General features: G+C 43.8%; 2 protein-coding genes across 7 annotated transcripts in view; both read left to right on the plus strand.

Moving 5' to 3' along the window:
- The window catches only part of Tmem39b (transmembrane protein 39B), a 25,082-nt gene extending 24,329 nt beyond the window's left edge, over window positions 1-753 (plus strand). For 3 of the 5 annotated variants that reach the window (XM_023703091.1, XM_023703090.1, XM_023703092.1), the window contains one exon: window positions 313-745. In XM_023703091.1, coding sequence (XP_023558859.1) covers window positions 313-555 — 243 coding nt within the window. In that variant the 3' untranslated portion in view covers window positions 556-745. Of the gene's footprint in view, window positions 1-312 lie in introns of all 5 variants that reach the window. The other 2 variants (XM_004642938.2, XM_023703089.1) reach the window with 1 other exon arrangement.
- Window positions 754-5,910: 5,157 nt separating this feature from the next.
- Kpna6 (karyopherin subunit alpha 6) overlaps window positions 5,911-11,326 on the plus strand; it is a 71,777-nt gene continuing 66,361 nt past the window's right edge. The window contains exons 1-2 of one of the 2 annotated variants that reach the window (XM_023702997.1): window positions 5,926-5,995; window positions 6,494-6,592. Coding sequence is in view for 1 of the 2 variants with exons in the window: in XM_023702996.1 (XP_023558764.1) it covers window positions 5,992-5,995 (4 nt within the window). In the remaining variant the exon portion in view is untranslated. Of the gene's footprint in view, window positions 5,996-6,493; window positions 6,593-11,326 lie in introns of both variants that reach the window. The other variant, XM_023702996.1, reaches the window with a different exon arrangement.

The following is an 11,326-nucleotide window of genomic DNA, read 5'->3' on the forward strand; positions in this document are numbered from 1 at the left end:
ACTAAAATAAATAAATAAATAAATAAATAAATAAATAAATAAATAAATAAATAAAATAAAGATTAAAAAGAAGAAAGAATTCCTGGAATGAGGTAGAAGTTGAACAGTATTTTAAATGATTTAAGTAGAAGCAGCAGCCCTGTTGGAAGAAACCCCACAAGGAAAGACAAATGAGTTGTCCAATTCTACAGTCTTCCTTCCAACCAAGTCTGCATGGGGTCCCCACAGCTTGTCCCCTTCACTGGTCCACCCAGAATCCCCACAGCCAAGATGGAGCCCATCTCTAGCCCATGCCTGTCCTTTTCTGGACAGTTCTTTTTCAGCAAACCCCTGCGGATCCTCAACATCCTCCTGCTGCTAGAAGGCGCTGTCATTGTCTACCAGCTGTACTCCTTAATGTCGTCTGAAAAGTGGCATCAGACCATCTCACTGGCTCTCATCCTCTTTAGCAACTATTATGCCTTCTTCAAGCTGCTACGGGACCGCCTGGTATTGGGCAAGGCCTACTCGTATTCAGCCAGCCCCCAGAGAGACCTGGACCATCGGTTCTCCTGAGTGCCTGGGTGACTCAGGGACAGCATCCAGGCTGCAGCCAGGGGCTGCCTGGCAAGGGGCTGTTGGGGAGGATTGAATAGGGAGAAAAACAAAAAAAAAAAAAAAAAAATCTGCCAGAGCTTTGTATTTTTGTTACGTACTGTTTCTTTGATAATTGATGTGATAAAAGAAAAAAAGTCCTATTTTTATACTCCCAACCATCCTGTGTGCTGTGGTTCTTTCCCTTTTTGACTTGTCAGGTAAAGTCCAGAGGGGTTGGATTTGGGGCTGGAAAGCTCTACCTGTGATTCCTTGGCTTCTGTAGGCTCTGCCTTCTCCATTGGACACGGTGGGGCGGTTCCAGTGGCCATGGTAATAATTGATGTTTTTACTCACTGAATGCTTGCTGTGTCTCAGAGGCTGGACCTTGTACTTGCTAAGCAGACACTTGTGCCACTGAGCTATATCCCCAGCCCCTGCTCCGTATATTTTCATACCTTCTCAGTCTAACTTTTTTCTTTCTCATTATTCTCAGTCTAACTTACGACAACCCCAGCAGCTGTGTGCTGTCGCTACTATAGATGAACTAGAGCCCAGAGAGCTATAGTGATTTGCCCTTGATAACATAGCTAGAAACTAGTAGTGATGGGCATTAAAAAAAAAAAAAAAACAACTCAGAGCTAATAAACTGTCCTAAGAAATGTGATATCTTAGGCCTGGCCAGATAGCTCAGCAGATTTTTTTTTTTAAACTTTGATTTTTTTTTCAGTTGATCTTTTTATTTTTTTATTTTAATTTTATTGGGAAATATGAATGAGACATTTTCACAGACATTTCATTAATAGGACCATTTCGATAGTACGTTGTACATTGTTATCTTCTTAGTGGGTATCCATAGTACAAGAAGCAGACAGGATATCCTGTCCAAACACTATTAGTACACCTCTTTCTTCTCATTGAATTAAGCGAAAGTAGCTGTATATCTATCCTATTTTGTATATATAAATACAAAATGATCTTCCCTTTGTATCCCCTTTTTTTTGTTTAGTTCTGTCAGAGGTGGATATTCTATTGGCATCTAAATACTATAGGTGTTTGAATTCAGCAGCTCAGCGGATTAAAGCGCCTGCTTAGGGACCGGGGTATGATTCCGTGTGCCAGCCCCACCCCTGGGGGGCATGGTGAGACTGAGATTGAGACTGAGGGTGGCGGTGCACATCTGTAATCCCAGCGTTTAGTAAGCTGAAAATGGGAGGATCACTATGGGTCCAATCTGTGTAGTACGACCCTGTAGAGCCTGTACTAAATACATATTAAAAATAAATAAATGTGATGTCTTGATACTCAGCATATAGTTACTACAGCCCTGTTGTGTGCCAAGTATTATTTAGATGATGAAGATACTAAAATGCAGGCAGAGCTGTGCTGAGCTGAGTAAGGTATAGGGTAGCACAGGGGAGAATGGATGGCTCATGCTCTCTGGCTTCTTGAGGGAGCGGCTACTCCAAGTTGTATCAGTCACTTCATAGGTGGACGGAAGGAAAGGAATGCGAAGGAGAGCAAAATGGCATATGCAGTAGTCTGGTATAATTGGATTTATTCTAGTACTGGAGACAACCTGAAGAATATTGCCATCTCTTTTTAATTTTTATTTTGGGACAGAGTCTTGGTATATTGCTCAGGCTGGCCTCAAATATGAAATCCTGCCTCCACCTCCCAAGTAGCTGGGGTTACAGGCATGTACCATTGCACCTAGCTATCCTTGTGTGTTTTGGGAGAGTAAGAAGATTGTGGTTCCTAGAGCAGAAAGGATACAGAAAGAAGGGTAAGGGGTGGTGGGATGACTCAGTGGTCTAAAGCACCTACTTGGAACAAGCTTAGCAAGGCACGGGGACCATGGTTCGATCCCCCAGCACCACATGCCAGCCAGCCCGCCCCTTGGTGGGCTGAGCTGGCCACGTGCGAGCACGCCCGCGCACACACACACACAAGTAAATAAATAAAAAAAAGAGTAAGAGTGTGCCTGAAAAGGACAGCAGAGATGAGGAAAGACCGATGACCTTAGGCGACGGACAGTGTATATGCAGAGCCAAATGCTAGAGTAAAAACAAAGCTGTTTGTAGATCCCAGCTTGCTCAGTACCTACCTAAAATCCTGCATAGCCAGGCAACTGAAGTAGGAGGCTCACGTGTTTGAGGCCCGCTTGGGTAACTTAGTGAGACCTTGTGTCAAAATAAAAAAGCATGGGGGTGTGGCTTAGTGGTACAGTGCCTGCCCAGCACTTGCTATGTCCTGGGGTCTATTCCTAGGGCTGCAAATACAAAGATAGAAGGTCAGCTGATAAAGGTTTCAGGGACTAGAAAGAGGAAATGCAGATGGTATAGCCCACACTCCCTGAGGGTTTTTTGTTTGTTTGTTTGTTTATTTTTGTGGCAGAACCAGGGATTGAACTCAGGCCCTTGCACTTACCAGGCAAGCACTTATTCTACTGAGCCATCTCCCCGGCCCCCTGAGTTCTTACTGGACACAGTATACACAGATGAGCTCAGTGCTGAGTAGGAAACAGGTACCTCAGCATGTTTTTTGGTGCCTCCAGTCAGACACTATGAAACCTTGGGATAGTTACAAAGACAAGATTTTGTCCTTTCCTTAGACAACTGCAGAGACTGACACACCTTGGGAACAAAATAGGGTGTGAAGTGCTGAGGAAAACAAGTATCCAGCCCCATATGTAAATACCACATTGTTTCTCTGGTGTGAGAAACTGGAAAGTGTAAATAAGGACCAAAATGTACAGTACATAATATGAAATAAAATGTTCAAAGGGGAAGGGGAACTAGGGAGGAGAGAGGGGAAAAAGAAGGAAGGTGGAAAACAATGAGAAAAAATGGAAACAAAGTTTTTGTAAATGAGGGGCTGCTGGGCTAGTAGGGGAATGGGAAAGAAATCACGTTAGTAGAGGTATAAATTCTCCATGATGAATATGAGCATTATGTATACCTAAAATGTACCAATAAACTTAATTCAAAACAAAACAAGTGCCCGTGATACTGGGGAAGCAAAGAAGAGAGAGATCCTGATTGAAAAGACAGGCTTCGGCAAGGGCCTGAGTTCAGTCCTCTGTTGGGGGGCGGGGGAGAAAGAAAGAAAGAAAAAAGAAAAGACAGGCTTTTAGAAAAAAAAAAAAAAAAGAGGGCCAGTCAAATAGCACAGTGCAAGCAGGCTCAGGGACCACTGGGGATTCCCTCCCCAGGGCTGCTGTGCCAGCCCACCCCCGGGGTGCACTGAGGCGGCAATTGTGACTGAGTGTGGTAGCACACACATGTGCCTGTAATCTCAGCTCTTGGGAGGCTGTAAACAGGCGGATCACTACGAGTCTGATCTAGTAGTGAGACCCTGAACACCCTCTAGACCCTTCCCTAAAATACAAAATTAAATAAATAAATAATAATAAAAAAAAAACTAGGGGCTGGGGAGATGGCTCAGTAGAATAAGCGCTTCCCTGGCAAGCACAAGGGCCTGAGTTCAATCGCCGATCTGCCAAAATAAATAAACTGTTGATTCAAAAAAAAAGAAAGAAAGAAGACAGGCTTCTTTGAACAGCTAATAGTTAAATCAGATCTTGAAAATGAATAGTCTTATATGGTCAAGGAGCAGAAGGTAGACCTCCACATTAGAAGAACAGGGAGCTCTGGCTCCACACGTCGCACTGGCCCGTGCCCCGCTCCCTGAGCCAGCCTCTGGAGATCAGACATGGTGGCTCAAGCTTGTAATCCCAGAGCTGGGGAGGCTGAAAACAGGAGGGTCACTCCCAGTCCGAGTTTCATAATGAGACCCTGTACCAAATACATAAAGAAAAACAAAAACAGGGAACAAAATAATAAAAACACAAAAGACGATAACATATTTAGGAAAAAGTGGTACTAAATAGGGACCAGCCTGTGTGCCTGAATAAAATGCTTGGACATTTCCAAAGAACAGGCAACGGAGAGGCCAGGGAGATGACTTAGTAGAATAAGTGCTTGCCTGGCAAGCGCAAGGGTCTGAGTTTAATCCCCAGTTCTGCCAAAAAACCAAACCAAACCAAAACAAAAACCAGGCAATGGGAAGTTGCTTAGCAGAGGAGTGATCCAATGATGTCTCTGCGTTTAGATTGTTAGGTGGGAGTGGCAGAGTCACAAGAGTCCCATGAGGGAGCAAAACAAAGAATGATGAGGTCTGACCTTGAGCACTAGCACTAGGAAGAGAAATAGTCTTCTTTTTCCTACCTTTTTTTTTTTTTTTTTTTTTTTTTTTTTTGTGGAACCGGAGATTGAACTCAGGCTCTTGTGCTTTCCAGGAAAGTGCTTATTTCACTGAGCCATCTCCCTGGCCCCCCTTTTTCCTACTTTGGAGTCATGGAGTTTGCCTTTGGAGTTGTCTCCTTTAATGGGCCAGGCATACAACTAGAGTTGGCAAATTGTTGCTATAGGACCAGATAGACACCATGCCCTTTATTCTGTCTTCAAAGGATAGCTAGGTAGCTGGCATCAGCCATAATGTAATGCCATGATACCAGCACTCAGGAGGATTACGAGTTGAAGGGGAGCACCCTTATTCCCCCACCCAAGGGGGTGGGCATGTTGACCGTTCTTGGGATCACTGATTTGAAAAAATATTGCTTGACTTTGTGCATTGAGGTGGAGGACAGGAAGGTTGGTGTGTCATTGTGCAAAGAGGAAGGCCTAATAGGTACCAGCAATCAATTCACTGATTCAAAAGGCACCTGAACACTGGAAGCCTCAATTTCCCTATCATTAAAAAAAGAAAATTTTAATCCCTGTTCTGTAACTCACCCTCTTTTATTTATTCAACAATCAAGTGTAAGGTGGTGTACCAGGTGCTGGAAATAAAGTGGTTTTGCTGGTCCAAGATCCTCTGCCTCTGCCTAAATCTCCTGAGTGCTGGGATTACAGGCATTTGCAACCATGCCTGGCCTGAGATTGCAATTTTAACAAGGGTTTTGGGTTACAGACCATAGTAAGAAAACCTGGGTTTAACCTTGACTTCTCCCATTTCCATCTCTTATAGCCTTGAGCAAGTCACTTTCCCCCTCCAGATGATTCCGTATTCATAATTAGCTTAAGGTGTATAATTGACTTTAATTATTAAAAAGTTTTGGGAGACAGAGACCATAATATAAAGAAGAAATAGCGGCAGAAACACCTATGAACTTGGTATGCTTAACTTTCTTTAGTATGTATCCCTCCTCCACCATTAGTAGTTGCGTTCTCTTTAAATCCGTGCCTTTGGTATAATCTAGGTAAGAAGGGGCGGAGAGGTAGAACGCGTTTCAACCCGGATTGGAATGTTTGTCCGTTTCGGGCTGCCGTCCTGCAGGTCCGCCATATTGTTTGCTGAAGCTGCCGCTGAAGCCGCTGCCGCTCCTGCGGCCAAGTCTAAGCGTGCGGAGCCGCGATGGGTGAGTACGGAGATCAGGCATTTCGGTAGTCGGGCCGAGGAAGTTTTGGGCATGGGGTCTGGCAAGGGCCTGTGTCTGGAGTGAGGAAGATGTTTGAAGGTGCTGCAGGTAGGTTTGAGAAGTGAAACCAGGCCGTTTTGGGGCCAGACTAGGGCTGCTCGCTGAGCAGTCGGAGGCTGGTTCCGGAGACACCTTGGAAAGCCTCGGGCCGGAGACCACGCGTTCCGGGGACACCGAAATGGGCCTACTCTCCGCCGTGCTCTAGTACGGGGCCGGCGGGCGAGCGATCCTGGCCGGCGGCAGCTTCGGGCGCTGCAGGCCGGGAGAACTTCCCCAGGCGAGGCGGAAACTGGGCGATTCGGCTGGGCTCGGGGTGACAGCCTCGTAGTGTTAGCCATCTGCTGAGCCCTCTTGGTCCGTGTATACGGGGGGGACGTCAGGTTTCTGGGCCAACCCTGATTCAAGGGAAGGACCTGTTGCTCATTTTGTGTCTGGCAGGGTCTCTGTCCAAAGACTACGAGGGCGAAGAGTTTGGATTTAGAAACAAAACCAGCATTAGTATCTCCTCTGCTACAGTAAAGGCTTCAGTTTGCTAAGGTCCGTGTGCAAGCATTGTTTTGACTGCCTTGCGTGTCTTTGTTTTGCTTAATTCGTGCAACCTAACGACAGGTCCTGGCGTTGTTCCTATTTTGCAGATGGGAAAAATGAGGCTTGGGTAACTTAGCCAAGGTCACACAGATAATAGTTAAATCAGGTTGAACTCCAGAGCCAGTAAATTATAACTGCTACTGTTTGTGACCCGGCCCTCTAGTGGTTGGGCTAGAAGGGGAAAGCAGGCTTTTAATGTGGGCACACTTTGAAATCGTGAGTCTGAATGAAAGCGGAGAAGCCCCAACTATCTCTTTCCTCCACTGTTGTGTAGGGGTAGCCCAGTGGTGTTCTAGAATTGTGCGTGATTTCCGCCCCTGATGAGACATAAATTGAACTGCAAGGCATTAGAATCGGATCTGGTGTTATAACCTGGCCCGTCTCTTCCAAAAGAGAAGTTACTTAACAGATAAGAGAGTGCCAATAGAAAGTATCTAGCGCGGTCCACAACGTTACTCTCCTTCATTTCTGATCTTTTCCTCTGAAAAGACAGTATTATCAGGTTGTTTGGACACTAAAATGACAGTGTTTGGAGCTTATTTAAGGGCTCGGTAAATTTCAAAACAAAGCCTTTTCTATCTCCAGCGATGTTACTTCCTTCCCCATAAGCCCTGTGGCTTCTAGAATCCGCTGGAAATAAGACCTCTTTTTAGTAGCTACAGCTTTATGTGTTAGTGCAAATTTTTAGTGGGCTGAGTGTGTAGCTTAGTGAGAGAGTCCTTGCCTAGAGTCCAAGGCCCTGGATTCAGTCTCCAGCATGGCAAAAAAAAAAGTGAGAAAGAAAGGAAAACCTTTAGCTTTTATAGTAAGACAATATGAGTCTTCAATTTCAGAAATCTGGGCTCCCTCAAAAAGAAGAGGGAAAAGACCTAGTGTTTATTAAGCTCAATGAAATAAATTTTTTACAGATTAAGAAACCACATCAGGGGGACCCAGGAGATGGCTCAGTGGAATAAAGTGCTTCCCTGACAAGTGTAAGGGCCTGATTTCAATCCCCGGTTCCGCCAAAAAAAATTAAAAAAAAACAAACAAAAAAACAGAAAAGAAACCACTTCAGTGAAGATAACATAGCTAATAAATAGCCTAACTAGGAGTGAGTTTGGTTTTTTGTGTCACCTTCTACCCCCATCACTGCAGTTTGAACCCCGGACTTTCTACACTTAGCTGGCCTCAAATTTGTAATCCTCCTGCCTCAGCCTCCCAGTGTACTGAAATTAGAGGCCTGCACCACCACACCCAGCTGGACGTGAGATTCTTACCTATTTGCTATACATAAATCTCTTAAGAAAATTTAAGGGCTTCTCATTAAAGGTGAAAGTTCAGTGGAGCATCAAAACCTGCCCGGGACCTGAAGAGAATTTTTAGTCTAGCACTGTAGTGGCAACCATGTTTTGGCAAGCTGTTAGCTGTTATTGAAAGCTCTAAGAGGTTTGCCATCACTTTTCTAGATGCAGGTAACTTCTCTCACCTTGTCTATCCAAGGTACTTTGGGTTGTCTGCATTTACAGTGACAAACAGAAGTTTGGGGAAGATTGCCTGTGCCTAAGGTGGTAATTTAGACCCTTTGGGTGCTGGGGATATTACCCTCACTTCATTTCACTGCGTTTCAATTTTATTCTTCAGCTCTGGACTTTGGCCACCACTGTCCTATACTATTTCTGTTGTGCTGGACCTTAGCAGAACTTCGTAGTGATTTCTCTGCCATTAGCAGCACTATATGGGTGATGCTTGTACTCTCCCTAGCAAAAGCTTCCACCTCTTGTGTCTTGGCAGAGACGCTGCTTATTTTATCACCATTCCCACAGCTTGCTATCTTAGTACTGTATCTGGCAGCTCCCCCTCCAACCCCCAGGGTTAGATCTTATTTAATATAAACCCTAGGGCCCGGGGAGATGTCCCAGTGGAATGAATAAGCACTTCCCTGGCAAGCCCAAGGGCCTGAGTTCAATCCCCGGTTCTGCAAAAAAAAAAAAAAAATTAATATAAACCCTAAACCCTGTCATAATTTTGTCTCCCTAGAAAGTGATTGATTTAGGCACAGACATATGATGCAGATCTGGCTAATTGGATGTGAAGAGAAGCCTGGGGGCTTCTGGAGCAGCTTTTTTTACTTAAAATAGTTTACCAGTCTGGGGGCTTTTGTTTGCTTTGTTTTGCCAGTTTGTATTTTAACTCATGCTTCACCAAACTGAGAGTCTTAAAAAACAAAAAAAAGATGACAATAGTGTTTATGTGGAACTGGCTAAATGCTAGGTATTCTTATACAGTTGCCTTGTTTTTGGTCTTTTTTATTTTACTGTATTTTTTTTTAATATTTATTTATTTTTTGGCAGAACCAGGGATTGAACTCAGGCCCTTACACTTGCCAGGGAAGCGCTTATTCCACTGAGCCATCTCCCTGGCCCCTTTGTTTTTTTTTTTTTTTTTTTTTTTTTTTTTTTTTTTTTTTTTTTTTTCTTTTTTTTTTTTTTTTTTTTTTTTTTTTTTTTCAGAACCAGGGATTGAACTCAGGTCATTTCGCTTGCCAGGCAAGTGCTTATTCATCACTGAGCTATCTCCCTGGTCTCCCTGGCCCCTTTGAATTGTGTGGTGTTTTTTTTTTTTTTTTTTTTTTGCAGAACCAGGGATTGAACTCATGCCCTTGCGCTTGCCAGGCAAGTGCTTATTCATCACTGAGCTATCTCCCTGGTCTCCCTGGCCCCTTTGAATTGTGTGGTGTTTTTTTTTTTTTTTTTTTTTTTCAGAACCAGGGATTGAACTCAGGCCCTTGCGCTTGCCAGGGAAGCACTTATTCCACTGAGCCATCTCCCCAGCCCCTGTCTATTCCTTTTAGAAGTCCATTTTTGGATTGGATCTTTAAACTGAGCAGGGGGATTGATTTCTTTTCCTTTCTTTTTTTTTTTAAGTTCTTTATGTTTATTCCAAGTGTTAGTCTTTTGTCTGAGGAACAGCTGGCAAAACTTTTTTTTACCACCTGTAGGTTGTCTCTTCACTCTCGGTTGTTTCTCTTGCTGTGCAAAAAGGTTTTTTGTTGTTGTTTTGTTTTGCAAATGCTTTTTAATAGGATTCCAGTTATTGGTTTCTTTTGTTTGTTTGTTTGGTTTTTTGGCGGAACCAGGGATTGAACTCAGACCCTTGTGCTTGCTACGGAAGCGCTTATTCCACTGAGCCATCTCCCCGGCCCCCCAGTTATTGTTTGTGATAGCTCCTGCCTGATCAGATATTCATTCATAAAGTCTTTGCATACACCAGTGTCAGCAGTTCTACCTATTCTATCTTCTAGCAGATGGAGTGTTTGAGTTTTAGTATTTAGAGCTTTGATCCATTTTTATTTCAACTTAGTGCACAGTGAAAGATATGGATGTAGTTTTAATCCTCAGCATGTAGAAAGCCAGTTTTTCCAGCAACATGTATTAAAGAGGCTATCTTTGTACCAGTGAAGCTGTTTGGCTCCTTTGTCAAAGAGAAAGTGGCTATGTCCAGAGTTGCTTCTGCGTCTTCCAGTCTGTTCCATTGAGTCTCCAGTCTGGTTTATTTGTACCAGTGTCTTGGTGTTTCTACCACAGTAGCTCTTTAGTGTTGTTTCAAGTCAGGGTTTGTGATGCCCACTGTCTTGCCTCTGCTGCCCAGAATTGCCTTTGCTCTTCCAGGTCTCTTCTGGTTCCAAATAAATCTGCCAACACCCCCACCCACCCCCCCATTTCCCGGAACCAGGGATTGAACTCAGGCCCTTGCACTTGCCAGGCAAGCGCTTATTCTACTGAGCTATCTCCCCGGCCCTCTCCAAATAGATTTTAGGATTGTGTTCTCTAATTCTGTAAGATATGCTGTTGGAATTTTGATCACAATTACATTAAATCTGTATAGCAGTTTAGGAAGTATGGCCATTTTCACTATATTGGTTCTTCCTACTCAAGAACAAGGGATATGTTTCCATTTCTTTTTTTTTTTTTTTTTTTTTTTTTTTTTTTTTTTTTTTGTGGAACCAGAGATTGAACTCAGGCCTTTGCACCCCTCCATTTCTTTTTTCTTTTTCTTTTTCTTTCTTTCTTTTTTTTTTTTGCCCCTCCATTTCTTGATATCCTCTTCAATCTCCTTTTTTTCAGAGTGCTGCAATTTTCTTTTTTTCTTCTTTTGTGGAACCGGGGATTGAACTCAGGCCCTTGTGTGCAATTTTCAATGGAGAGGTCTTTCACTTCCTTTGTTAAATTGATTTCTAGTTTTTTCATTGGGGTGAGTGCTGTTGTGAAAAGTGTTGCCTCGGCTGCTCTTGAGCTGTAGATCTTCCTGCCTCAGCCTCCAGAGTGCTGAGATTTCAGGCATGTACCACTGCATCCAGCTATAAATATTTCTTAGTCTATGTTTTATAAATTTTGCTTGTTTGTTTGAGACAGGGTCTCACTATGTAGTCTAGGCTGTCCACAAACTCACAGTTATCCTCCTGCCTGAGCCTCTGGAGTGCTGGGATCACATTTATGCACCACCATGACCAGGCAGTTCTGTGTATATGAAATAACATTTTTGTTTTAAAATGTATTTTAGGGGCTGGAGAGATGGCTCAGTGGTCTAAAGCACCTACTTGGAACAAGCTTGGCAAAGCACAGGGACCTCAGTTCGATCCCCCAGCACCACATGCCAGCCAGCCCCGCCCCCTGGTGGGCTGAGCTGGCCACACACACACAC

This window comes from Octodon degus, unplaced genomic scaffold, assembly GCF_000260255.1.
Source record: "Octodon degus isolate 3935 unplaced genomic scaffold, OctDeg1.0 scaffold00163, whole genome shotgun sequence".
Classification (NCBI taxonomy): domain Eukaryota; kingdom Metazoa; phylum Chordata; class Mammalia; order Rodentia; family Octodontidae; genus Octodon; species Octodon degus.